Raw genomic sequence first — 25,542 nt, 5'->3', positions numbered from 1 at the left:
TTCTTACATATAGCCAGTCTTTAAAGGAACAGTTCATTTAAAAATGAACCCTCATATCATTTCAAACCTTTGACTCTTTCTTCTGCAGAACACAAAAGAAGAAATTTTGAAAAATGTTGGTAACCAAACTGTTGCCAAACACTGAAACATTTCTAAAAATATTTTCATGTTCCACAGAACAAAGACATGCATACAGTTTTATAAAGACATGAGTGTGAGTAAATGACAGAATTTTCATTTTTATGTGAACTTTCTCTTTAAGTCAAACAGACTCACCATTACACGCATACCCACAAACCACTCCATCTCTTTAGTGTAGACTCCTTGATATGAAGAGTACCAAGACATGAGAAATACCAACCGCGGTGATTTTATTTGTGTATTCGGTTATAGTAAGTCACCAAGTCTCTTTCCAGTTGGCACTTTTAATTTGGACAATAATATTCAAGGTTATACAGTACATTCAAATACAAGCGTTTTCATATACAAGCTTCTCTCCTCTCAATTTCTGTCTTAAAAAAAAAAAAAATCAGGCGTTTGGTGCCACATTCCTGATGTCAAACATGCATCTTCTTACCCCATGCAGGGGAAATATTCCAGCTAGGAGGGGCTTTGTGCCCCCATGCTGGTTCTTCCTGTGGAAGCCCATAATTTAGAAGTCCTTGTTGTTCATATATTGTGCTCACTAGCGGGTTTTCTAGATCATGCCTGCGAGCCAGGGTGGGAGAAAGAGCCCGATTGTTCCCAGCAAACATACTATGATGAACATCCATAGGAAGATTCTGTCTATTACCATAGCAACATACTTCCAGTCCTCTTTTACCTGTGTGAAGAGATAAGACAAATGAAGAAAGAAGTTTGTAAAACTTTGATGTTGACTTGACAAATCCTTTCTCGAACATTTAAAATAGATCTTAAAGGCATAATATGTATATTTTCGCTGCTAAAGGTCGTCTGTTCAAAACAAAGGTGTAGCTTGATGACAACAAAATTGAGCGTGGAATCATGGGAGATGTCGTCTTCACCTCACAGCCAGAGGAAAAGAATCCGACGGGACTCGCTCAGGGAGAAATGTTCATGGATGAGATTATTAACGTTACTGCAGTATGAAGCAGGACAGGGCTGCGTGCTGTGGGAGCTGAATCACTGGAGTGATTGCTAATGAGAGATGAGTGCGACACGTCTCGAGAGCAGCGGAACTTTTATTATGCCACAGTCGCCGCTTCTTCCGGTCGAGCGTATGTAGAGTAAATGCAGCGCTGTTTTCATATTAGATACATTTGAGGGTGTTGAAAATTATGTTATAATGTTACTCTGTGCGTTCGCTTAGCTGCTGCTATGAGACACTTGTTGCACACTTCAGTAAGCTAGATCGATTTTAGAATATCATATTAATATAATCAAGAAAACGAGATTCAAACAACAAGAATAAAGGTGTTGAGCTATATAACAGTAATTAGTTTTCTGTCTATAAATGTATCCAAACAGTTATTCCCTTGTATAATAAAAGATATAATATATTAAAGCATCTTTGGTGTTTCCATGGTTTCTACAAAATAAAACCGGAAATCAAGGGTAACGCAGGTATAATGTCATTGATAGGCAATGCACGGACACGGACAGTGTCTTGGTTAAAATTGCTTATTTCTCTGGATTTAAACATTGTTGGAAACATCTGGGATAATGTAAGTACACAAGTCAACAAAATATATAACATTGTTCTAGTGGTTTTTGGATATTTTAATCCAAAAATCTTACATATTGTGCCTTTAACAGGCTAAATTTGATTATGTACTGTAACTTGAAAACTATATAAAATGTTTATGTATCTTATAAATAAATATCAAATAAAAAATAAATAGGATAATACTGAAATTACCATTTTATATACTACCGTTCAAAAGTTTAGGAGCAGTATGATTTTTTTTAAGAAGAAATTTCAATTTCTTTTTCTTTTTGCTTTGACAGGAGTGTGGGCATGTAAAAGTTCTTATAAATAAGAAGGCACCAACCCATTTAAAATCTTAAAAACAAGCAATTAAATCTCAAAATCAATCCTGAAGAGGACAGGAAGCCAGTGGAGCGAGGCTAAAACTGGGGTAATGTGCTCACGCTTTTTAGTCCCAGTTAGAAGCCAAGCTGCTGCGTTCTAGACTAACTGTAAGTGATGAAGAGATGACTGATCCAATCCAACAAAGATTTACAGTAAAGTAGTCTAGTCAAAACATAATAAAAGCATGAATAAGGCTTGATTTTAGCCAACAGTCTCAGCTGGAAGAAACTGGCTTTTACAACAGAATTTAAATTTAAATTTTATAAATTTCAAATTTAAAAGCACTTTCAATAATCACACCGAGAAAATTACCAAGAGCATCTACACAGGCACTTAAATCCCCAGAACGAACAAACACAACAACCTCAGTCTTATTATAAGACAAAGAAAGTTTTGATCCAACCATATTTTTAAATCTCTCAGGCAGTTAAGCAATGGCTGAACTGAGTCTTTGTTATTTGTTTTCATGGGCAAATAGATTTGTACATCATCTGCATAGAAAATGCAAGGAAATATTGTGTGTGTTTTTTTAAATGGTCCCCAAGGGCAGCAACAGAGAAAACAGCATGGGGCCCAGTTTTGGGACGCCGGCCTTTACGTGCACATAAACTTTAATGACATCCCATTCTTAATCCGTGGGAGTTGGCCCACCCTTTGCAGCTATAAAAGCTTCAGCTCTTCTGGGAAGGCTTTCCACAAGGTTTAGGAGTGTGTTCATGGGAATTTTTGACCATTCTTCTAGAAGCGCATTTGTGAGGTCAGGCAGTGATGTTGGTTGGTCTCCGCTCTAATTCATCCCAAAGGTGTTCTATCGGATTGGGGTCAGGACTCTGTGCAGGCCAGTCAAGTTCCTCCACACCAAACTCAACTCATCCGTGTCTTTATGGACCTTGCTTTGTGCACTGGTGTGCAGTCATGTTGGAACAGGAAGGGGCCATTCCCAAATTGTTGCATGGAATTGTCCAAAATGTCTTGGTATGCTGAAGCATTAAGTGCTCCTTTCACTGGAACTAAGGGGCCAAGCCCAACCCCTGAAAAACAACCCCACACCATTATCCCCCTCCACCAAACTTTACACTTGGCAAAATGCAGTCAGGAAAGTCCCGTTCTCCTGACAACCGCCAAACCCAGACTTATCCATCGGATTGCCAGACAGAGAAGCGTGATTCGTCACTCCAGAGAACACGTCTCCACTGCTCTTGAGTCCAGTGGCGGCGTGCTTTACACCATTGCATCCGAAGCTTTGCATTACACTTGGTGATGTAAGGCTTGGATGCAGCTGCTCGGCCATGGAAACCCATTCCATGAAGCTCTCTATGCACTGTTCGTGAGCTAATCTGAAGGCTACATTAAGTTTGGAGGTCTGTAGCTATTGACTCTGCAGAAAGTTGGCGACTTCTGCGCACTGTGCACCTCAGCAAGCGCTGACCCCGCTCTGTGATTTTACGTGGCCTACGACTTTGTGACTGAGTTGCTGTTGTTCCCAATTGCTTCCACTTTGTTATGATACCACTTACAGTTGACGTTGGAGTATTTAGTAGTGAGGAAATTTCAAGAATGGACTTACTGCACAGGTGGCAACCTATCACGGTACCACGCTTGAATTCACTGACTCCTGAGAGCGACCCATTCTTTCACAAATGTTTGAAGAAGCAGTCTGCAAGCCTAAGTGCTTGATTTTATACACATGTGGCCATGGAAGTGATTGGAACGCCTGAATTGAATGATTTGGAGGGTTGTCCCAATACTTCTGGCAATATAGTGTATATAATAAAATAGAAAACAATTTTGAAATTGTAATAATTCACAATATAACTGTATTTTTTATCAAATAAATGCAGCCTTGGTAAGCATAAGACTTCTTTCAAAAACTATTTAAAGTCTTACCCACTCCAAAACTTTTGAACAGTAGTATTCACATTTTTTCATTGTATTTAACATGTAAGGAAATCTGAAAGACACTTACACTAAAGTCAGCATCTTCTGCTCTCAGGTGGTCTGCTATATAGTGAACCCCCTCCAGAGCTTGCAGGACACTGGGGGAGAGAGGAAACCCTGGCTTGTCTGGTATTAGGTTGTCAGGCCTCTTTGTGACATTAGCTCTTCCACGGGGCTGCCTGGAAGCCGTGCCCATCTCCAGTCTAGGGGAGGGACTGAATTTCTGTAGAGGAGGTGGAGTTGAGCCAAGAGGACAGGGCGAAGCAGTTTGGAGTGAAAGGGAGATCGCAGAGGACAGTGTCCCCAGTTCTAAGTCCTTATAACAGAAGCGCCTGCGGGACTCTTCCCTAGAGTTCTCCCCTCTGAACCAGCTAGTAGAGGTACTGAGGCTTGTGTTTGCCGGTCCAAGCACCCGTGATGACATTCCTTGACCCTGCCGCTGCAGGAGGAGGAGTTTCTGCCTGCGACGGCTGTCCGGTGCTGGTCTGCGCATAAACAGCCACCGTGGGATCAAATCCAAGAAGACTGAGTGAACCCAAAGGGGCATCTTATGAGTGCTGGGCGAGCGGTGATGGACGTTAAGCACAAAGACGGTGATAACGATAGACAGGGTGACGAAGATCATAGTGAAGAGCAGATATTCGCCAATGAGCGGGATCACGAGAGAGGTAGACGGGATGATTTCTGTGATGAGCAGCAGGAAGACAGTGAGCGAGAGGAGGACTGAGATACACAGTGTGATCTTCTCACCGCAGTCTGACGGGAGGTAGAAAACCAGCACGGTTAGGCAGGAGATGAGCAGGCAGGGGATGATGAGGTTGATGGTGTAGAAGAGCGGAAGACGGCGAATGATGAAAAAGTAGGTGATGTCTGGGTAGATCTCATGGCAGCAGTCGTACTTCTTGGTGTTGTAGGTGCCAACAGCATTGATGATGGCCCATTCACCACTCTCCCAGTAATCTTTCAAGTCCACCGTGTTTTCGATGCGCTCCAGGTCGATCTTGGCTTTGTCGTAAGTCCATGAGCCGAATTTCATCTTGCAGTTCTGCTGGTCAAAGGGGAAGAAGGTGACATCGATGCTGCATGAGCTCTTGTAGATGGCAGGTGGAACCCAGCGCACTTTACCTGTGTAGAAGAGGTGGGCTTTGGTCATGTGGGTCACCGCAAACTCCCCATCTGCACTGAAGAGGACAACAACATTTATTTCAGCAGTTGCCACTTTTTAATATTATATTAATATTTTGCTTTGAAGCAATTAAAACTTGCTTGCTTGCAGTTACAATGACTGTAACAATCGATATGATGTTTTATTACTATTTGTATTATTTTCCAAACTGTTTTACATAAGTGCACAGTTTGGTTATAGGACTTTTTAGACTTTTAACTGATTAATGAAGCCTTATAAAAATAAACCAAAACAATATTAATTAATGAATAATATATAAACACATAAGTGGTGTACCAGATTAAGGGTACAAGAGGTATTTCATCATGTTTGCTGCTACAATGACAGTAACAATATCTATAAATATGATGTTTTAATAAGATTTACATTAAATGTACACAATTTGGTTATTTTGCTATTTTACTTATATAAATAAAAGGAAAATAACTAGATTAATGATGTTTTAAATAAATTGCAAAACAGTATAGTAATATTCATATTATTTTATAAGCTGATATGTTATAAATGATGCCTTTCACTTGGAGTTTCAGACAGGACACATTTGTTACTTTATTTTAATAATGATCCAGCGGTAAACAGTGTATGAATTGCCTCTGTGCATTACCTCACTCAAACAGTAGGTGGTAGTCTAAAGAAGTGTGTGAGTTCATTTCAGTTTAAGTGCAACTCCAATGGCATTGTGTTACATACACCTTATAGATCATGTCACTGCTTCTGCGCTTCTGAGAACCGACTCTGCATTTAAAACAGTCTACACAGCATTACACAGTGAACATCTTAAGCTTTGGCTTGATTTCTTTGCATTTAGCTAATATAAATTGTGACTCACTTGTTGTACAAGACTATATCTGGGACCCAGATAAGTTCAGACGGAACCCTGATAGAAGTCACATTGTCGTAGTCTGAAGGCTTCCAGCGCAGTTTATAGTCATTCCACTCCTGAGAGAGAGGCCACAAATATTTAAGAAATGAAAACTAATTCATTACAAAATGTCTACCACCATTATATTTGCCAATTTGAGGTTATTATTTAGTCATTTTATTAATTAATCAACTTTGCCTTTATTTATGGTGCCAGATCATTTAAAAAAAAAAAAAAAAAATTCTTCTCCGTTCCATGTATTAACTTTCCTGCAGCACATACCTGCTTTAGCCAGACATTTGTTGTCATCATCTGATTCTTCTCGTCCTGTGGAGGAGAAAAAGAAGGAAGGACAGTGGGTATTAGATGAGTCAGGATGCTGGGTTTGCTCCAGCAGAAAGCTTTTGGTTCAGAAAGGTCACAGACACCTTAACATTTTAATTTTCTGATGGACTTCAGCCTTCAAGGACCATATACCCTAATTCATCTAGATTCTAAGGTTTAGGGCCCTTTGCCATTTACTGTAGGAGGCTGGTGTTACTGCCACTATTAAATGAATAATTCACTACATCTGTAAGCAAAACAAAAAAACAAATGGCATTTTGTTATGTATTGTTACAAGTATACTAATCTTTAGATGCCTTGGGCCAAAACAGACCAATATTGATCAAGGATGCACTCCTGAGGCTACAACTGGTTCATAATGTTTTTTTTAAAGGTTTGAAATGAATGGAAGTCTGTGTAAGCTAATGACAGGGACATTTGTGTTTTTTTCTTCCATTTATCTCCATTGCAATCTGATAAAGCAGTAGTAGATGTATAATAGTAATAGTAGATGTAGATGTATAATAGTAATACCATAAAAATAGTATGTTAACTACAGTGTCATAGTTAACAAATATAATCCTGAAACAATCTATCAGTTTCCACAAACATTTTAAGCAGCAAAACTGTTTTCAACATTGATAATAATAAGAAATGTTTCTTGAGCAGCAAATCAGCATATTAGAATTATTTCTGAAAGATCATGTGACACTGAAGACTGGAGTAATGATGCTGAAAATTTAGCTTTGCCATCACATGAATAAATTACGTTTTAAAATATATAATAAAATAAATATAAGTATTTTAATTGGAATAATATTTCACAATGTTATTGTTCTGACTGTATTCTTCATTAAATAAATGCACCTTTGTGAGCATAAGAGACTTAAACATATTAAAAATCTTACCATTCCCAAACTTATGAATGCATATAGACACAAGCTTTAAGTCTATCTATAACTATATGTAAGTCTCTATATAGCCTAATTTTAAATTGTTCATCATGTTCCTGTTAAATCATGCAGGTGGTAGGAATTTTCAAGTGCTAACATGTTGAAATCATGATAAATTGGGTGTCACTCTTTATTTAATCTTTTCAAGCTATAGCCTGCAGTACCTTACCACATCAATCAGCTGGGCGATAGATAAACCGAACTTGACGATGACAACATCAGAGGTGTTTGGTACAGGCCTTGACCACTTGTTGTAGCCGTCAAAGAGCTTTTTGAAGAGTTCATCTTCAGCATGTGAGTGAGTCTTCTCACAACAAGAAACTGCCAGTGGAAAAGACAAACTTTTAAACAAAACAAAAAAAATACAGCCAATTTTTATATTTTGTCAAAATGTTTCAAAAGAAATTCTAATATAGATCTCTTATAGGACTATTGTGATTTTTGATCGGTGAACAACAACAACTACAACACATTTTATATGTTTAGCCATACACTGAGTATTTCACGTAACTAATCTAGCCTGTGTTAATATGAATCCTTGTTAACACACATACAATCATGAGAGAGTAGAGACAATTTATATTGTTTTATCGTCCTATCCACAGTTTGATAGCATATAATGTCAGCCATGCACACATTTTAAACTAAATTCTATCATCTGATCTGTAGATCAGATGATGCATCACCCTCAGCATTTTGAAAGTTTTCTTATAGATTTGAGAATGGCATGAAAAATCATTAAGCAAGTGTGTGAATTTGCCAAGCTAGACTTTAAATATTTAATGAACTAATGGGACAGAGAGTCTATTAATTTATCTAGGGATCACTGACCACACTATTTGCATGTGAAATAAGTAAAACATATAGTATTAAAGCACTTCATCAGGAGATTAACTCTCATTCATTTCTCTAATCATATATAATTACACGCACCATCACTTCTCATCCATTGACTGGCAGTAATGGATTTGCTCAAAAATGTTTCCAGGCGAATTATTCCACACGCTTAAACTTAAGCAATATCACATGAGCCTTTCAACTGTACAGTATCTGCCGAGTGCCGCCGGTAATCACAGCTGAAAACAGTATGATTTGCCAGTATAATATTACCTATAAACAACAGTTCAAGAAGTTAATATTAAGTAACTTATATTTATTATAACTTATATGCCAGCTACTTTGTCTGTTGTTGGTCTGACAATAAAAATACTTCCAAACAAAGAACCCCTGTGCATCTCTGAACAACACAAAACACATCAGGTGTTTTAATGAATTGGTTGAGTAAATGATTCAATGACACACTCGAAATATCACACTCTTATCACAGGCCTATTACTCTTACTCTGTCATACAAAGATGTTGCAGAAATAGTTCACACAGCACGCATTTTTTGCACTCCACTGTGCTTCTTTTCCATTGTTTTTCCACATGGGTCTACTACACACTGCAGCTAAATTCGATTGTCAATACACCATGGTCACCACCGTGTCAATCATTGAAACTTTGGGAGTGAGTTGTGTTCTGTATCTATATATATGCAGTTTTATTCTTGTAACTGCTAGAGGGTCAAAAGTTACATAGTAGTTGAATTTCTAAAGAAAAACAGTGTCTAGACCTTGTGTGTGTGTGTGTGTTCTGTCTTTTTTTGAAATTACACTGCCATGAGGCTTTTGTATTTAAACACAAAAACGACTGACAGGCTATCTGGAATGTGCAAACATGGGCAAGCGGAGTGATTCAAACAGTGAAAAGTTCCAGTGCTGCCTGGTATTGGAACGCTGCTAGGTATGAGAACCATAAATAACCATTTTATAATAAATTGCTATATTTCAGTTTTCCTTTAGATCTATACTGAGAAGAAAAAAAGCTATCTGAACATTGCTTAAAAAACCTGATATATAAAAAAGCTAAACATTTTTAATGATATTTGGGCTTGTGTGGCTAACTGCATGATGACTGATTCTCTTCTTTTTCCGGGAGGTGATGTCCTGTAATCTCTGGTTGACACCTATACAGGACAGAGCCTAGACACCATTAACCTGGCCAACTTGGTCTCATCTCTGAGCTGAGAAGGCATTAACACAGAACCCTGAGGACAGTGTTTGCACATAGTATGTGTCAGGCCTGCTATTTGAGTGCTGTAGCGTGGCTGGAGTTGCTCTCTGAGCGCAGTCATTTGCTGTGTGGTGAAGTGAGCTCCCTTGGGTCATGCTGGCACAATGAGTCACACTCTGGGCGAATGACAACATGCCATTAACAAGTCAGATTTAGGGTGTGCACCACAGGGCATTAGCACAGTGGGACATGATGTGAAACCCAAGCACAGCTAATGAATACAGTCAGTGGACTGCAGATTGGGAGGAAAATATTTTCTCACCTCTGGCACATTTCTTGCTTTTTTTAAGCATATTATGGACAGGCCATGCCGTTCAAAGCTATTATTACTCTGAGCAAGAAATTTATATTTTTAGAGGAAAACAGCCTATCTAACCTGTATCTAACCCAAATGATTAATTTATAGCATATATCTTGTTTTCTTAAAAGAGATATTTATTCTTAGTAGTCATATTATTATTATTATAATTATCATTATTTTTTAACCATATATCCACTAAAATAAAGTATTACTCACCATTGTCATAAAACAAACAAAAATTATGGAAGATTGAGAATCTTATTTTTATTTTTCTATTAAGGACTACAAGTAAATAACTGAAATGAGGCATCCGAATAAAAAAATAATAATAAAGTGCCTTACTATTTTTTCTGCCTTACATTATGTGGTGGCCTAATAAATTTGTTAAGCACTGTAGCCTATATATGTACAGTACTGTGCAAAAGTCTTAGGCACGTCAGTATTTCCACCCCCCAAAAAAGGTTTTAAGCCAGTTATTTTTATCTTTTGCTGTAGTGTGTCAGTAGGAAATATCATTCACATTTGCCATTAATTGTAATAATCCAGTAAGATTTTTGAATACACAAAGAGTCTGACAACAGCCAGCACTCCAAAAACAGATGAAACTGAGACAAACTAAATCCAGAAGAACTGTGGCCGTGTCTCCAAGACGCTTGAAGAAACCTTACTGCAAAGATATTGTGAAGAGTTTTAGGCACTTGTGTAAAAAGTGAAGATGCTTTCAAAAATACTGTCATAAATAGATTTTATTTATCAATTAACTTCTGTTAATTAAAGGTGCCATTGAACGTTTTTTTACAAGATGTAATATAAGTCTACGGTGTCCCCTGAATATGTCTGTGAAGTTTCAGCTCAAAATACCCCATAGATTTTTTTTTTATTAATTTTTTTAACTGCCTATTTTGGGGCATAATTAGAAATGCGCAGATTCAGGCTGCGGCCCCTTTAATTGCTCTCCGCCCCCTCCCGAGCTCTCAACTCTATCACTGCATAAACAAAGTTCACACAGCTAATATAACCCTCAAAATGGATCTTTACAAAGTGTTCGTCATGCATGCTGCATGCATACATCGGATTATGTGAATATTGTATTTATTTGGATGTTTACATTCGATTCTGAATTAATTTGATAGTGCTCCATGGCTAATGGCTAATGCTACACTGTTGGAGAGATTTATAAAGAATGAAGTTGTGTTTATGAATTATACAGACTGCAAGTGTTTAATAATGAAAATAATGACGGCTCTTGTCTCCGTGAATACAGTAAGAAACGATGGTAACTTTAACCACATTTAACAGGACATTAGCAACATGCTAACGAAACATTTAGAAAAACAGTTTACAAATATCACTAAAAATATCATGTTATCATGGATCATGTCAGTTATTATTGCTCCATCTGCCATTTTTTGCTATTGTCCTTGCTTGCTTACCTAGTCTGATGATTCAGCTGTGCACATCCAGACGTTAATACTGGCTGCCCTTGTGTAATGCCTTGAACATGAGCTGGCATATGCAAATATTGCGGTCATACATATTAATGATCCCGACTGTTACGTAACAGTCTGTGTTATATTGAGATTCGCCTGTTCTTCTGAGGTCATTTAAACAAATGAGATTTATATAAGAAGAAGGAAACGATGGTGTTTGAGACTCACTGTATGTCATTTCCATGTACTGAACTCTTGTTATTTAACTATGCCAAGGTAAATTCAATTTTTAATTCTAGGGCACCTTTAAATAAAATCAATATTTACTGTGACCACCCATTTCATTTAAAACAGTGTTTGTCCAGGTACACTTGGGCATCATTTTTCAGGTAGCTTTGCAGGTCGGTTTCTTCAAGCATCTTAGAGACACGGCCACAGTTCTTCTGGATTTAGTCTGTCTCAGTTTCATGTTTCTTCATGTAATCACAGATGGATTTAATGATGATGAGATCAGATCTCCGTTTGGAGCACCAACTGTTGTCAGACTCCTTGTGTATCCAAAAATCTCACTGGATTATTACAATTAAAGGCAAAATGAATGTTTGGAAATGTGAACTGATATTTCCTACTGACACACTACAGCAAAAGATATAAATAACTGGCTTAAAACCTTTTTTGGGGGTGAAAATACTGACGTTTCTAAGACCTTTGCACAGTACTGTATATATGTAATAATAATAGTCTAATAACTATAGCCTATATATATATATATATATATATATATATATATATATATATATATATATATATATATATATATATATATATATATATATATATATATATATATATATATATATATATACACACACACACACACACACACACATTAACAGTGTATACATCATTTAAATTAGATCTCATGTGAATTTACGGTGATTTTTTTTTTAAATAACAATCACTGTAGTAGCCTACTATAGAAACTATTGGGTCCCGTGAATTTTTATTTATTTATTTTAATGTAAAAGAACATCAGAATCCTAGCCTCGTTCAGAATTCCACTTTGGAATGGTGACGCCTGCGTCAGTTATGCAGCTTCTCAAACAGCGCATCTGTTCTCCAGTCCGTGAGTGTGAGGAACAGCAGAGCATGTGGACGGATTTGACCATACAGTGTACTAGGCTGTAGATCAAAGCCTCAGACCTGAAATTGGATGGCAACCTGCTTCTTCGTGTATCTCCGTTCAACTCTGGAAACTTTCCAGAGCTCAGGATGTCCTTAAGCAAATCCGACGCAAATAGTGGCGGTAAAGTGCATCCAGCTGCAGCTCGAGCGCACGCGGGAGGTGTCAGATGCCCGCAGTGTGATATTCATTCATCAGGAGTCCAGCGGCAGATGACAGCGAGCGGCCACATAAATGAAGAGACGCTCGTGGAGAGTACGAGCGTAAACGCAGAGTGATGAGCAAGCCCAATAAATCTGCCTTGATTTAAGCGCCATAGACACATGGCCGTGGAAGGACGTTTCATTTTACAGGCAATCGTGCGTGTCATTCTAATGCCCACTACACATCTCTGAATGTGGTTATGAAAGCCAAATGGGCTATACACTGTACCCCTGCGCACCACTCACGATGGTTTGCTGGTTTAAGGTAGTCTTCAGCCTAACCAGTTTAAAAAGAAAAAAGCAAAGAAAGCAAATAAATCAAATTTATCAAACTCATCCCTAAAAGTAACCCCTATAGAAAATCCATCTTAAAATGGACTGTGTTTCTGGTCCAGTGTGGCATTAGCTGGTTTAGGCTGACAGACCAAATTAGATCAGCAACAAAGCAGCAACATTTGGGCTTTCCTTTAGTCCTTTTCTTAAGCAAAATGTATGGGAAAATGTGAAAAAACAGAATTGAAACTTACTTGACTCACATAGGATAGTGCAGAGAAGAGTAATCCGCAGGAACTGATTCTCAAAGCGCTCCATCATACAGCCAATTATTTTCAAAACATTTCTATTTTTTCCAGCTTCCAGTTTCCGTAGAATTCAGTTTTTATCATGGTTTCTGTGTTTTCTATTGTGGTATCATAGGCTACTACATCTTGGGCTGGTGGTTGTAGGCAATTCAAGGCGAGATGTTCTCCTCACAAGTTATTATTATTATTTAATATTGAGTTAGCCTATAATTTATAATTACCTATTTTTTATCACGTGTATTTTAAGTGCTGGCAGAATCGGCGTTACATGTTTCGACTTAAGTTGCATAAATCCATTTATCAATATTTCTACAAACTCGAAGTTTCCTTCTCTCTTCGTGAAAAGGCACGATGATAAGCTTAAGTTTCGCGCACCTGTTCAGCTTAAGATCAGGAACACAGATTCCGTGCTGCAAAAGTATCATTTATTTCCATTTGCATCCAAAAATAAGGATTTTTAGAATTAGATATATCCCAGAGTAGCTCCATTTGTGTCACAAAGTGCACAGATGTACTCATGACCTGGCTCCTGCTGTTTCTAGGGTTTACTCCTGAATGAGCATCTCTCAGTCCGCCCATCTACTTTCATGTCAGGCAGAAAGGGAGGGAGGGAGGGACCTAATCACAAGTTCACGAGCTTGACCTGATTTCAAATTGCCCGATTTCAATTAGCAACAAATATAAATGTATTTATTTTTTCTTGTATGTATAAGCAGTATAATAAACATTTAATGGATACGTGCGCGAACCGCGAACGCGTATGGAGACAAATCTTGATTTAAAGTGATTCAACTATTGAATCTTATGACCGCTAGAGGTCAGGGTAGCTGAATAAATGCTGAAGAGTAGCGAGAACTCTGGAAGAAGGTGCACACGCAGTTTGTTTAGAGACAGATACTCTATTTAGAATCTATTCATAATAGCAATTTAAAATCTGTGCTGATTAAACACACTGGGCAGATAATACTGAACGATTCTGTGAACCTATCATGGATTGAGGAATAGGCTACCCTTTATTTCCTACATAATGTTGTCAGCACGCACGAATAAAACAACGGAATATCCAGAAACAAAATATTTAAACACAACCAGGCATACGTTACGAGATCGCAGGAATAATTAGTCAAAATAATGGACCAGAATGTCAAAATAAAATAAAATAAAACAGAACGGAACATAGCCTAACTGACAGTATTAATGTAGCCTACATTTAGAGGGTTAGTTCACCCAAAAATGAAAATAATGTCATTTAATACCCACCCTCATGCCGCTCCACACCGGTAAGACCTTCGTTCATTTTCGGAACACTAAGATATTTTTGTTGAAATCCGATGGCTCAGTGAGGCCTCCATAGGGAGCAATGACATTTCCTCTCTCAAGATCCATAAAGGTAGCTACTAAAAACATATTTAAATCAGTTCATGTGAGTACAGTGGTTCAATATTAATATTATAAAGCGACGAGAATATTTTGGTGCTCCAAAAAAACAAAATAAAGACTTATATAGTGATGGCCGATTTCAAAACACTGCATCAATAAGCTTTGGAGCGTTATGAATCAACGTATCGAATCAGGATTCGGATCGCATGTCAAAACGCCAAACTGCTGAAATCACGTGACTTTGGCGCTCCGAACCGCTGATTCGACACAAAAGATTCATAACGTTCCGAAGCTTCCTGAAGCAGTGTTTTGAAATCGGCCATCACTATATTTAAGTCGTAATTTATATATTTATTTATTTTTTTGGTGCACAAAAAATATTCTTGTCGCTTTTATATTAATATTTAACCACTGTACTCACATGAACTGATTTAAATATGTTTTTAGTAGGCTAGGCTACCTTTATGGATCTTGAGAGAGGAAGTCATTGCTGGCTATGCAGGCCTCACTGAGCCATCGGATTTCAACAAAAATATCTTTAAATTTGCATTCCGAAGATTAATGAAGGTCTTGCATGTGTGGAACGGCATGAAGGTGAGTAATAAATTACATTATTTTTATTTTTGTGTGAACTAACCCTGATATAATTGAACTTGCCTATTGTTTAGATGTATACTTTATTATCTATAGCCTATATAAAAATATTTTAGTCATACAAGTAGGCAGTAATTATGTCTCATTGCCAAAACTGTTACTAATTCAAGTAGCCTAATTGTTACAATTTCTTATTGTAAGTTGCATTTCAGAGATCTCACACCTTCTGACTAATGGCTTTTCAGTGACTTTTACAGTCGATTGTGATAGGCCTATCTGGATTTTATTCTTAATAAATTTAAAGCTGCTGTTTTGGGGTAAAAATGATCCAAAATCTAATTTTGAGCAAGTTCATAACCAGGCAGTGTCTCCTTACCTTAGCCTGATTCACAACGGTATGCTTGTATTGTTTTCTAATTCGGGTCGTACTGGTTGGTTTCCTTGGGAAATTCAAGCATGCAGCCGTTCATCTTTGCTTCATTACATCACATCTGTTTACATAAAGGAGGAGTCCCAGGCTATATTTCTCACAGCAGCTGGAATAATTAAACTTATAATTTTGATGGCGGATTGTATGAAAAATGGACAATTAGAGATTAGACTGTAATTGAAATCTACAGGTAACGCTAATACACACTAAATACACATAGTCACGCAATGCTGATATTGTTAACATTAAAAATTTGAGAACAAAGTATAACAATAATTTGCACAGTTTGATGTGATCCGAGCTATGCGATCATTAGATTTAATCACCATTGGTAGCATGATTTATTGTAATGCTTTTTTTAATCAGTTGGTCAGAACAAAAGTGGCAGATTTGTTACTTACTTGTTCAGATGACATCCTCCAGAGAAAATTCTTATTTTGGTCACACTTCCAAGTCTACAATCTGTGATTCTGAAGTGCTTGTACAGTATCCACTAGTGTGGTGACTGACAGCCACACATTCTCCTCAAAACATTAGATTCATCCACGCTGAGGAGCTGTGCCGACGCACAACCCACATAAAGCTGATAATTCCACAAATAACTGCAATTGCAAGTTTCAAACAGAGATGGCGACAAAGAGGCAAAACGTCCGGACTGCAGCTTTAAAGAGTTCATGCACAAAGAGCAATTTATAGCTCAGAAATTACTTGAAGAATCTAATAATGATTATAGAACTTTCCATGACCTTTTCAAAAAAAAAAAAAAGTATTCCCTGATATTTGAAGTTTTACAGAACCCTGATATTCTTTTAACACAAAGTTGAATTTATGTGAATATCATATTAAACAATGGCACATGACTAGCATCAATAGTTTTTAAGTATAAAAGGTTCGATATAGTATTTACATATTTCATGTCACTGAAATTCATTCATTCACACAGGCTCTATATGACCATACAAACACTAGCATATACTCAAAAAAGCATATTGCATCAAAATACACAGCAAAAGTGACCACAACTGACTATTAGAGGAATATACTGAAAATTAACATTCTTCAGTTGCAAAGATTTCGGATTCTTTGTTCATCTGTTTCTTTAGATTCTGGCTCTAAGCTGCCAAGTCACGTTTTCATTTATTCCTCGGTGACATCATTGCCATATCTTTTTTTCCCTTTTTCTTTCTCCGCCTTGCTTTCTCTTTCCAATGTATATGAGTTCATGCTTGTTGTTTTCCAGACCCTCATACAGTCTTTTCACCATCTGCTCCCTAGCGCCAAGACAGCCAGACCATAGCTGCAGGGTTGTCTGTACTTGGAAAGAAAATATTCTTTTAAGATGTCACCTCACTGCCAATATCATTTTTTCAATTTCCTTGTACTTTTCATTATGGCTCACAAATGAACATCGGACAAGAGAGTAAAAATATATCTGATAATAATGCTGTTTCATAAAAAAACAATGTAAGGACGGGAGATAACACATATAGACTATTTAAAGTGATGACATGGTATCACTGTTATTAAAACATTGTGGACATAAATAGAAGTGACACTTTAGCTATTTTTCCAGGTTGGACGGCTTCCCACTGGGTCATTTGGTTTAGCGCGGCTGTCTCGTGTTCTTCCTCAGCTGTTCGATCATCTCCACGTGCAGGGCTCTTGAGGAACTCTCCAGTCGAGTGGCAATGGCTGACGCGGTACGCAGCATTTCTTCAAAGGCAAGGGACTCCTCTTTTATTCTTAGATAAAAACATAAATCAGACACAACATCAGAAATAATCTAAGACAGACGTAGAGAGAGAAAGAGAGAGAGGGATGGAGGAGAAGGAGGAAATGAACATGGGGCCTCCTTAGGGCCTCAGCTTTGTTTTTTTTTTAAACCAGGGGCCTTAAAGGGGCTGAAATTTGCATTCCTTCCAACCATCCAGGCTGGTGATGGAAAACCCAGAGACCAGAAGCAAAGCAGCATCATTGTGGTTAGTCTGAGGCTCTATGTTTCTGTAACTCATCACTGTGTTTATAAGCCCTATATTGTTTTTAACACTTTCTTTTTAACAGTATTATTTGGTTGTAATGTATCCTTTACTTTGAAAGTGTTAGGCTATGCAGACTTAGTCGTCTAGAAATAACTTTAAAGGGATAGTTCACCCAAAAATGAAAATGATCCCATGATTTACTCACCCTCAAGCAATCCTAGGTGTATATGACTATCTTCTTTCAGATGAAAACAATCGGAGATATATTTAAAAATATCCGTAGTCCTCCAAGGTTTATAATGTTTGTGAATGGGGGGCTCCGTTTTAAAGCCAAAAATAATGCATTTATCCATAAAAAAAAAAAAAATCCAAATGGTTCTGAAGGAAAGCGATTAGTTTTTTTGGTGACTTGCACCGAATGAGTAATCCTCTGACGTGATGTATGACACAGGATGTTGGAGTATTGTAAGCATAGATATGGAAGGCCGTTTCAGCATAAAAACGTTCCAGCGTTACTCGTCGTAATTATATTTTTACTAGTAACAATTACAATTATTGAGCTCTAGAATTCAATTTTTACTAGTAACAATTATGATTGTAGAGCTCTCTAATTCGGTTTTTACTAGTAACAATAACAATTATAGAGCTCTACAATTCAATTTTTACTATTAACAATAACAATTATGGAGCTCTACAATTCAATTTTTACTATTAACAATTACAATTATAGAGCTCTACAATTCAATTTTTACTAGTAACAATTACAATTACAGAGCTCTATAATTAAATTTTTACTATAGTAACAATTATGATTATAGAGCTCTCTAATTCAATTGTTACTAACAATTCCAATTAGAGAGCTCTACAATTCATTTATTACTAGTCATATGTCTCCATTGACTTCCATTTATTTTTAATTATAGAGCTCTGTAATTCAATTGTTACTAGTAAGAATTGAATTAAAGAGCTCTCTAATTCAGTTTTTACTAGTAACAATTACAATTAGAGAGCTCTATAATTTAGCTTTTACTAGTAACAATTGAATTAGAGAGCTCTCTAGTGGAATTGTAGAGCTCTGCAATTGGATTATTACTAGTAACAATTGAATTACAGATGTCTGCAATTGAATTCTTACTAGTAATAAATCAATTGTAGAGCTCTCTAATTGGAATTGTTACTAGTAAAAACTGAATTATAGAGCTCTACAGTTCAGTTGTTACTAGTAAGAATACAATTGCAGAGCTCTTTAATTTAATTGTTACTAGTAAAAATATAATTATGACGAGTAACGCTGGAACGTTTTTATGCTGAAACGGCCTTCCATAGCATAGACGCCTCTCGCGGTTCAAACAAATAGGGCTGTGCAACAAACTCAAACTCAAGCTCCTCTTCTCTTATATTGAAATCCTCTGATATTTCTTTTTAAAAATGATTGTTTTATACTTACAATCCAAGACCGATGATTTGTTTTGCTCTCTCCTCTGCGCCTCCACGTTCGTCATTATATTGTGCGTCAGGTCAAAGGATAGCCTAATCTTCCACCGCAAACCGACTTGCGCATTGAAGCTAGTTATTTGGATGTATAAAGTTTTAAATATGGATATTTTTCTTACAAAAACACATAGCTTTGCTTCAGAAGTCCGTTATTAACCCCCTGGAGTCATATGGATTACTTTTTTTTATGGATGAATACATATTTTTGGCTTCAAAACGCAGCCCCTCATTCACAACCATTATAAACCTTGGAGGACTAAGGATATTTTTAAATATATGTCCGATTGTATTTGTCTGAATGAATTTTTGGGTGATCTATCCTATAACTCTTTACAAAATTTTGATAATAAATTATAAGAAAGTATTACACTGATCAAAAGTGATTATTAAAACATTAATGAAAGATTGATATTTCATATAAAAGCTGTTCCTTTGAACGTTCTATTCATGAAAGATACTGAAAAAAAGTATCACGGTTTCCTCAAAAATATTACAGCACAGCTGTTTTTAACATTGATAACAATATGAAATGTTTCTTAGAGCAGCAAATCAGTATATATTAGAATGATTTCGGAAGGATCATGTGACAGTATATCTTTATATTTAGACAAATTAGTATAGAGATTTTCAAATGGATATTTTAATACTGGTGCATCCACAAAATCCAAATAAAATAATTCCTAAAATACAATAATAAAAGAATGACCTCTGATCTTCCATCACCATTTTAAACAAATTGTACAATTTTGACTCAAAATTTTCTTGCTCACGTATTAAATATTTCCCTGATTCAGGTTTGTTGCCTTTAAGCAGTTTAAATGTTTAAAAACCTTGGAGTTTTGCCTCAAAGATATGAGGATATGAATGTCTTATTAGGATTCAACTCATCTCACTTCTGAATTCCAGCCGAAGTGTCTTGTGTGTCTCCCTGCAGCTGACTCTCCATCTCCTCTGTTGCTTTTGTCACCACACTCTCACAGCTCACATGATCCTCCCTGATTCCAACAATATTCTCTTGGATCACCTCCTCATAGCGTTGATCTCCCATTTCTGCTCCTACAAACTGGACCAGATTCTCCATCACTGCCTGGTTCCCATGTTGAAGAGCCTTTAGATAAGCAACTTCCTCTCTGAAAGCTCGTAACCGCCTTGACATGACTTGGCTGGTGTGGAAGTTGACATAACAGTCTCCACCTTCCGTCTCTGGCAGGGTTTGTAAAAGTGGCCCGGTTCTGTCTGGCTCATCCCCGGCTGCATGGAAGACTGAAGCAGAGGAGTTGCCAGTGACCACAGGCCCGGAGACGTCACCTGATCCCCATTCTCCATCATCACCACTCTGGCAGTGGACTGGCATCACTAGGAGTGTGAAGAGCCAAGTGCCCAGTGTTGAGTGCAGCCTCATCATGACCCAGAAGAGGGAATAACCTCTATGACCTGGGACTTGACGGAGTGATGGATGAGAACTCAAGCGATGAGAAATGTAAGGTCCCTCTTGAGCCTCTCAAAGCTGGACAGAGCTTGTCCACACAATCACCACTGTTGCAAAGCTCTGACCTCATCTGTGAAGAAATAAACAGAAGCTTGAGTAATGATTTGCTTTGAGAACAGGCTAAAAATATGATTCTGTATTCTAAGGGAAACTATACATTACTGTTCAAAAGTTTGTAAAAACTTTGTCTGTGAAATGTTTTAACTTTTTTTAAAAGAAGTCTCTTCTGCTCACCAAGGCTGCATTTTTTAGATTAAAAATACAATAAAAACAGTAACATTTATATTATATTTTTTACAATTTACAATAACTGTTTTCTATTTTAATATATTTTAACATGTAATTTGTTCCTATGATAGCAAAGATGCATTTTCAGCAGCTATTATTTCAGTCTTCAGTCACATAATCCTTCAGAAAACATTCTAATATGCTGATTTTTGCATTTTTGAAACTGTGATACAGTTTTTCAAGACTCTTGAATGAATAAAAAGTTCAAAAGAACTGCATTTATTTGAAACAAAATCTTTTGTAACAGTCTAAAAGTCTTTACTGTCACTTTTAATTAATTTGATGTATTCCTTGCTGAATAAAAAACAGTATTATGTGTATGTGGGATGTATAATATAATATAATAGATTAAGTGCTTTCCAAATTAATGTAGAAACAACATAAAAACAGTATATTTTAAATATTTGTTTAATGGCATCTTTTTACCTGTCTAACAGGTAAGAAATATACAGAAATTGAATAAAGTTACCAAACACTTAACAGTCTTCACTGCATAAATTATAATTTAAATATAGATTAATCCTTATTGAAGCAACAATTTTCTCTGTTGCCTTTGTTCTTTGATTAACATTAATGACAGACATCACAGCAACTGTTTTATTACGCTGCTGTCACTTTAAGACCTGCTGCTGCCAAACATGACGCAGATCTGAATCTCATCTCATAACTAATTTAAGACTGCTTTTGAGGATACTCCACAAAACAGGCATTTTGGCATAATTCTCTGTATTATTGATTGTTCAAGCGCAAAAGAGAACTCGATACTGGTGCACGTCTTACTAATTATATTATATTATATTATATTATATTATATTATATTATATTATATTATATTATATTATATTATATTATATTATATTATATTATATTATATTATATTATATTATATTATATTATATTATATTATACCAAACTGACTAAAAGGAAAAATACACATATCTTCCAATAATTTCCTGTAACTTATGTTAAAACATGACAGAAAATGAAAAGTCATTGGATGATTTGCTTTATTTACAAAATTATACTGTCTGCCAACTGTACTGTGAAAGCTAAATGAAGCAGTCACTTTTACAGGGTTTTCCGGAGCATGTGGTGGGGCTTCCTGCTGGTATATAGTGAGCACATTCATTTATGTGAGGGCCCTGAGGTGTAGCACATGACCCTTTGAGAAAGGGAGGCTGTTTGTTTAGTCTTGCATGTACAAGGATGAGTGCTCTCTACCTCTCTCGCTCTTTCATTCTTCACTCTTTCAAAGAGAAAGTGTGAGACCCATTTTAGATCACACTCACAATCACACAGGCCATTGTTAATCCCGGCTTTCTTTCCTTTTCAAATATTCTACCACTCATAATGGAATCTTGACCGTTGTTTTTTGTGATTATTTTGGAGAGGCAAGACTGGAGATATTTAAATGTAAAAAAAACACATAGGCTATTAAATTAAGTTTATATTTCATGTTTAAAGCATAATATTTAGAGAGGTTTATTTTTTAAAACTAAAAAATATATGTAATGGGCTATATTCTCTGAAAACAAGTCTTATTGTCTTACACAATTTTGCATCTTAATTAAACCTTGCATTAAGTATTAGTTATTTTTGCAGCAAATCAAGTCAAAAATGCTGGATAAGAAACGGAATTTTGCAGTGAAGTTGTTAGAGCTCCTGTTCTCTAATGCAGAGAGGACTCATCATCTTATCCCTAATGTCTCCAGATGTGACTGAAATGAACACTCACACAATTTCTTTCAGTGTCCTGTCTACTCCAGGGTGTCCCAACACTCCTCTCAACATCTGGAAACATGTGAAATGCGATATCTATCTTCAAGGGAAGCAGCAGCTCTTTTTCACAGATTGAGAACTTTGGGTTTTGCGGTAAAGCAAAGTTCAGCTCGCTTGAGCAGCATGAAAATTTTATGCATCTCATATATATTATATATATATATATATATATAGCAAATGTCAAATCTGCAGTCATCTTTTTTAAAGGCTTGATCTATGGGGTTGCATTCGGAGTTAGACGTGTTCCTGGATCAACATATTTTGTTGATCCTGAAACAACATTTCTGTCTGAAAATTAAATCCTAAGCATAACCCTACCCTTAAACCAAACTATACCTATAAGATATTTCTAAAATCAGAGGAAAATGATAGGTAAATAACACAGGTGTAGAAGCACCTAACCCTGGTTGTAAGCCTAAACTTAATATAAACTGTAAACTTGTCACTCAAATCTGATTGGTTGATTGGAATGTTGTTCCAGGGTCAACAAATTTGTTGATCCAGAAACATGTTGCACTCGGTCAAATCAGGTTCTGCTACATGCAGACAAATAAAACTTTAAAAAGTCACTGGTTACATATCATATCCAATCTGTTTGCATGTTTTTTACATTTAAAAAACACTATCAATGACACTATAAATGTTTATCAAGAACAATTTAAACAAGCATCATCAAGAGCATCTTTGCCTCTCCACAGCAGTAATTTGCTGTTCATGCTCGCTGATTGACATTAGTGCTCCATGGAGGAAGGATAATATCTGTAACTCAGCAGACCAACGCAGCCTGTAATGAACTTCTGCTCCGCTGTGCACGCAATGATGAAAGCACTTATTTATTTCTCATTTAGTCCTGAAGCACTAGGAGAAAATGAATGAATCTCTTTCATTATTTTTGGCTGTAAAAATTAAACGCTGAAATGTTTTTGGAGGGGTTTTTTTGTAACTGAAGTCTGAATGTGACAAATGTATTGAGACGAGAAACACTGAAACTGATGCATATTGCAAAATGACGCATATTGTTCTTAAACCATATGCAGTCATATGCAGATATTATTTTTAGTTTTACTGATCAACATTGTGAATGAACAATGGCACAAATGCCTTGATTTGATTAGCCGCTCCATTTTTATCCCACACAACTGCACGCTCTACCACTCCAGAGCTTGTAAATTTTTACAGCGGAGAAAACAATTAAACATTTTAGACACTTAAATGATACTATTGGAGCCATAAAAGCCCATTTAAACATTGCTTTTGACCTTTACATTTCCTTCAGGCACCTTTAACATTGTGTCATTCCTAAAAATAAATGCCAAACTAATTCAAAGCTAAGGAAATGCAGTATCTTTTTAATGATAACAAAGGCTGATGCTTAGTTCAAGTAAAAAGTGCTCAATTAACCTTCAGTATTAATGCCATGTGTCTGGAAGTTGTCATGTTCACCCTTGTGCTGAAACTCATCCATCAAAGTAGATGAATCATTTGCAATATTGGAAGATTACGCAAGTAAGCCACAAGTCTCTTTGAACGGAAAGTACAATGTCACTTTTCCAATTTTTTGTCTTAATGTAATCTTGCTTATGAAAGAGAATTTTTAACATAAGCTATCTCTGCCATATTTATCAAGACATATGTCTTGTTTTTTCAAGGTAGAAACATAAACAAAATCAAATTCACAAAGCCAAAAACTGACAGAACTCACCAGAATCTTCTGCCATGTCACAAGTTAGAGCCATGTGTCTGGTCAAATGTTCAAAGCTCCGTTCTGTGCTTTGCCATTCAAAGGCAGAGAAGTGGAGCACACAATCAGCCTGCCTTAAACTTCTTTTCACTTCTTCCAACAAAGTTTGCTAACCTAAAAGTCTGAGCCCCTATTTGGAGACTACTAGAAGGGGAGGGAGTGTTTATAAAAAGGGTGAAACTCAATGATTTCTTTCTTCTGTGGTCAAGAGAGTGAGGGAGAGAGAGAGAGTGTGCAGGAAAAGAATATTATGGGGAAGTGTGGGGTAATCTAGTTCACATCTGTGCCCTGATGTCTGATAAAGTACAAGAGTTTCGTAGAAAAGGGGAAAAGCGTTTTCATGATCATACCGGATTTTCACTCAGACATTCGTTTTAATAGTGAGAACTTTGAGATATAAATAAGTGAATGAAAAACACAAAAAAATCTTCCCAAGCCTCTGAACTCCACAATACATTTTCCCCCTACTTCACAAGGGCAACAACCAGTTATAAAAACACCACATGAGCTTCTCAAACACAAAGTTTATCCATCATCACGTGTCAAAAGAGAAGAATATAAGGTCTCCTTGCAACAAAACCACACTGAAGGGATTTAATGCTTTTTCTGTCAGCTAATATATGTCAGTGAGATATAATACCACCCTGAAATTAAATGCATTCAAAATCCCACGACAATTGTTTCAGTTGTATTTCGTTTATTGAAAGTGTACTGACCTTTTGTATTGTTTGTTGGTTTGGAAATGTTACGGTGGAACAAAAGACATCGCCTAGGACAGTCTTAGTCATTGCGAGTAAATTACTTGGTATCCCTATGATAGGCCTAGAACAAATTTATCAGATTAGATGTCATAGTAAAGCTATGAAAAGTACATCTGATTATACGCATCCATTGTATAATGAGTTTGAGATTTTGCCTTCAGGACGGAGATTCAGGATGGTGGTGTTTCTTAAAAACAGGGGGAAAAGTCCTTTGTACCACAGGCTGTGAAGTGTTTAAATAATAGGATTTTGTTGTTGTTGTTGTTGTTGTTGTTAATGTATGTTATATTGTCTTTTGTGAAACGCATGTTGAAACCCACTGGAACAAATTTCCCCAAGAGGATACATATATATATATGGCTGAATAGCTCTATTGATAGTAAGATCTATGGCAAGAATAATATTACATGACTTTGAATTTTTTCATATTTTTGATCTTTTTTTTTTTCAGGATAATTGGATTAATAGAAAATTCAAA

General features: G+C 36.5%; 2 protein-coding genes across 2 annotated transcripts; both read right to left on the bottom strand.

The window, feature by feature from the left end:
- Nucleotides 1-503: 503 nt before the first annotated feature.
- chrna2b (cholinergic receptor, nicotinic, alpha 2b (neuronal)) lies at nucleotides 504-13,139 on the bottom strand. The gene is made up of 6 exons (XM_067382946.1): nucleotides 13,076-13,139; nucleotides 7,486-7,637; nucleotides 6,322-6,366; nucleotides 6,007-6,116; nucleotides 4,020-5,172; nucleotides 504-823 (listed from the first exon to the last, which is right to left on the bottom strand). Exons 1-6 carry the CDS (start codon nucleotides 13,137-13,139, stop codon nucleotides 698-700), a joined length of 1,650 nt encoding a protein of 549 aa, XP_067239047.1. The 3' UTR covers nucleotides 504-697.
- A 3,997-nt stretch (nucleotides 13,140-17,136) lies between these two features.
- Nucleotides 17,137-20,426, bottom strand: si:ch211-142k18.1 (uncharacterized). The gene is made up of 2 exons (XM_067383529.1): nucleotides 19,900-20,426; nucleotides 17,137-17,275 (listed from the first exon to the last, which is right to left on the bottom strand). Exons 1-2 carry the CDS (start codon nucleotides 20,409-20,411, stop codon nucleotides 17,137-17,139), a joined length of 651 nt encoding a protein of 216 aa, XP_067239630.1. The 5' UTR covers nucleotides 20,412-20,426.
- Nucleotides 20,427-25,542: the final 5,116 nt, after the last annotated feature.

Source organism: Chanodichthys erythropterus, chromosome 4, assembly GCF_024489055.1.
Source record: "Chanodichthys erythropterus isolate Z2021 chromosome 4, ASM2448905v1, whole genome shotgun sequence".
Classification (NCBI taxonomy): domain Eukaryota; kingdom Metazoa; phylum Chordata; class Actinopteri; order Cypriniformes; family Xenocyprididae; genus Chanodichthys; species Chanodichthys erythropterus.
This window is presented reverse-complemented; position numbering and strand designations above follow the sequence as displayed.

What these genes read in the sequence shown, in the direction of transcription:
- chrna2b (XM_067382946.1), bottom strand. Translation starts at nt 13,139, where the DNA reads ATGGAGCGCTTTGAGAATCAGTTCCTGCGGATTACTCTTCTCTGCACT. An exon ending in CACTATCCTATGTGAGTCAA is followed by an intron (nt 7,638 to 13,075) that starts GTAAGTTTCAAT and finishes TTCCACTGGCAG; the next exon opens with TTTCTTGTTGTGAGAAGACT. An exon ending in CAGAAGATGCTGACTTTAGT is followed by an intron (nt 824 to 4,019) that starts GTAAGTGTCTTT and finishes CTCTTCACACAG; the next exon opens with GTAAAAGAGGACTGGAAGTA.
- si:ch211-142k18.1 (XM_067383529.1), bottom strand. Translation starts at nt 20,411, where the DNA reads ATGATGAGGCTGCACTCAACACTGGGCACTTGGCTCTTCACACTCCTA. An exon ending in ACTTCGGCTGGAATTCAGAA is followed by an intron (nt 17,276 to 19,899) that starts GTGAGATGAGTT and finishes TTTTTATCTAAG; the next exon opens with AATAAAAGAGGAGTCCCTTG.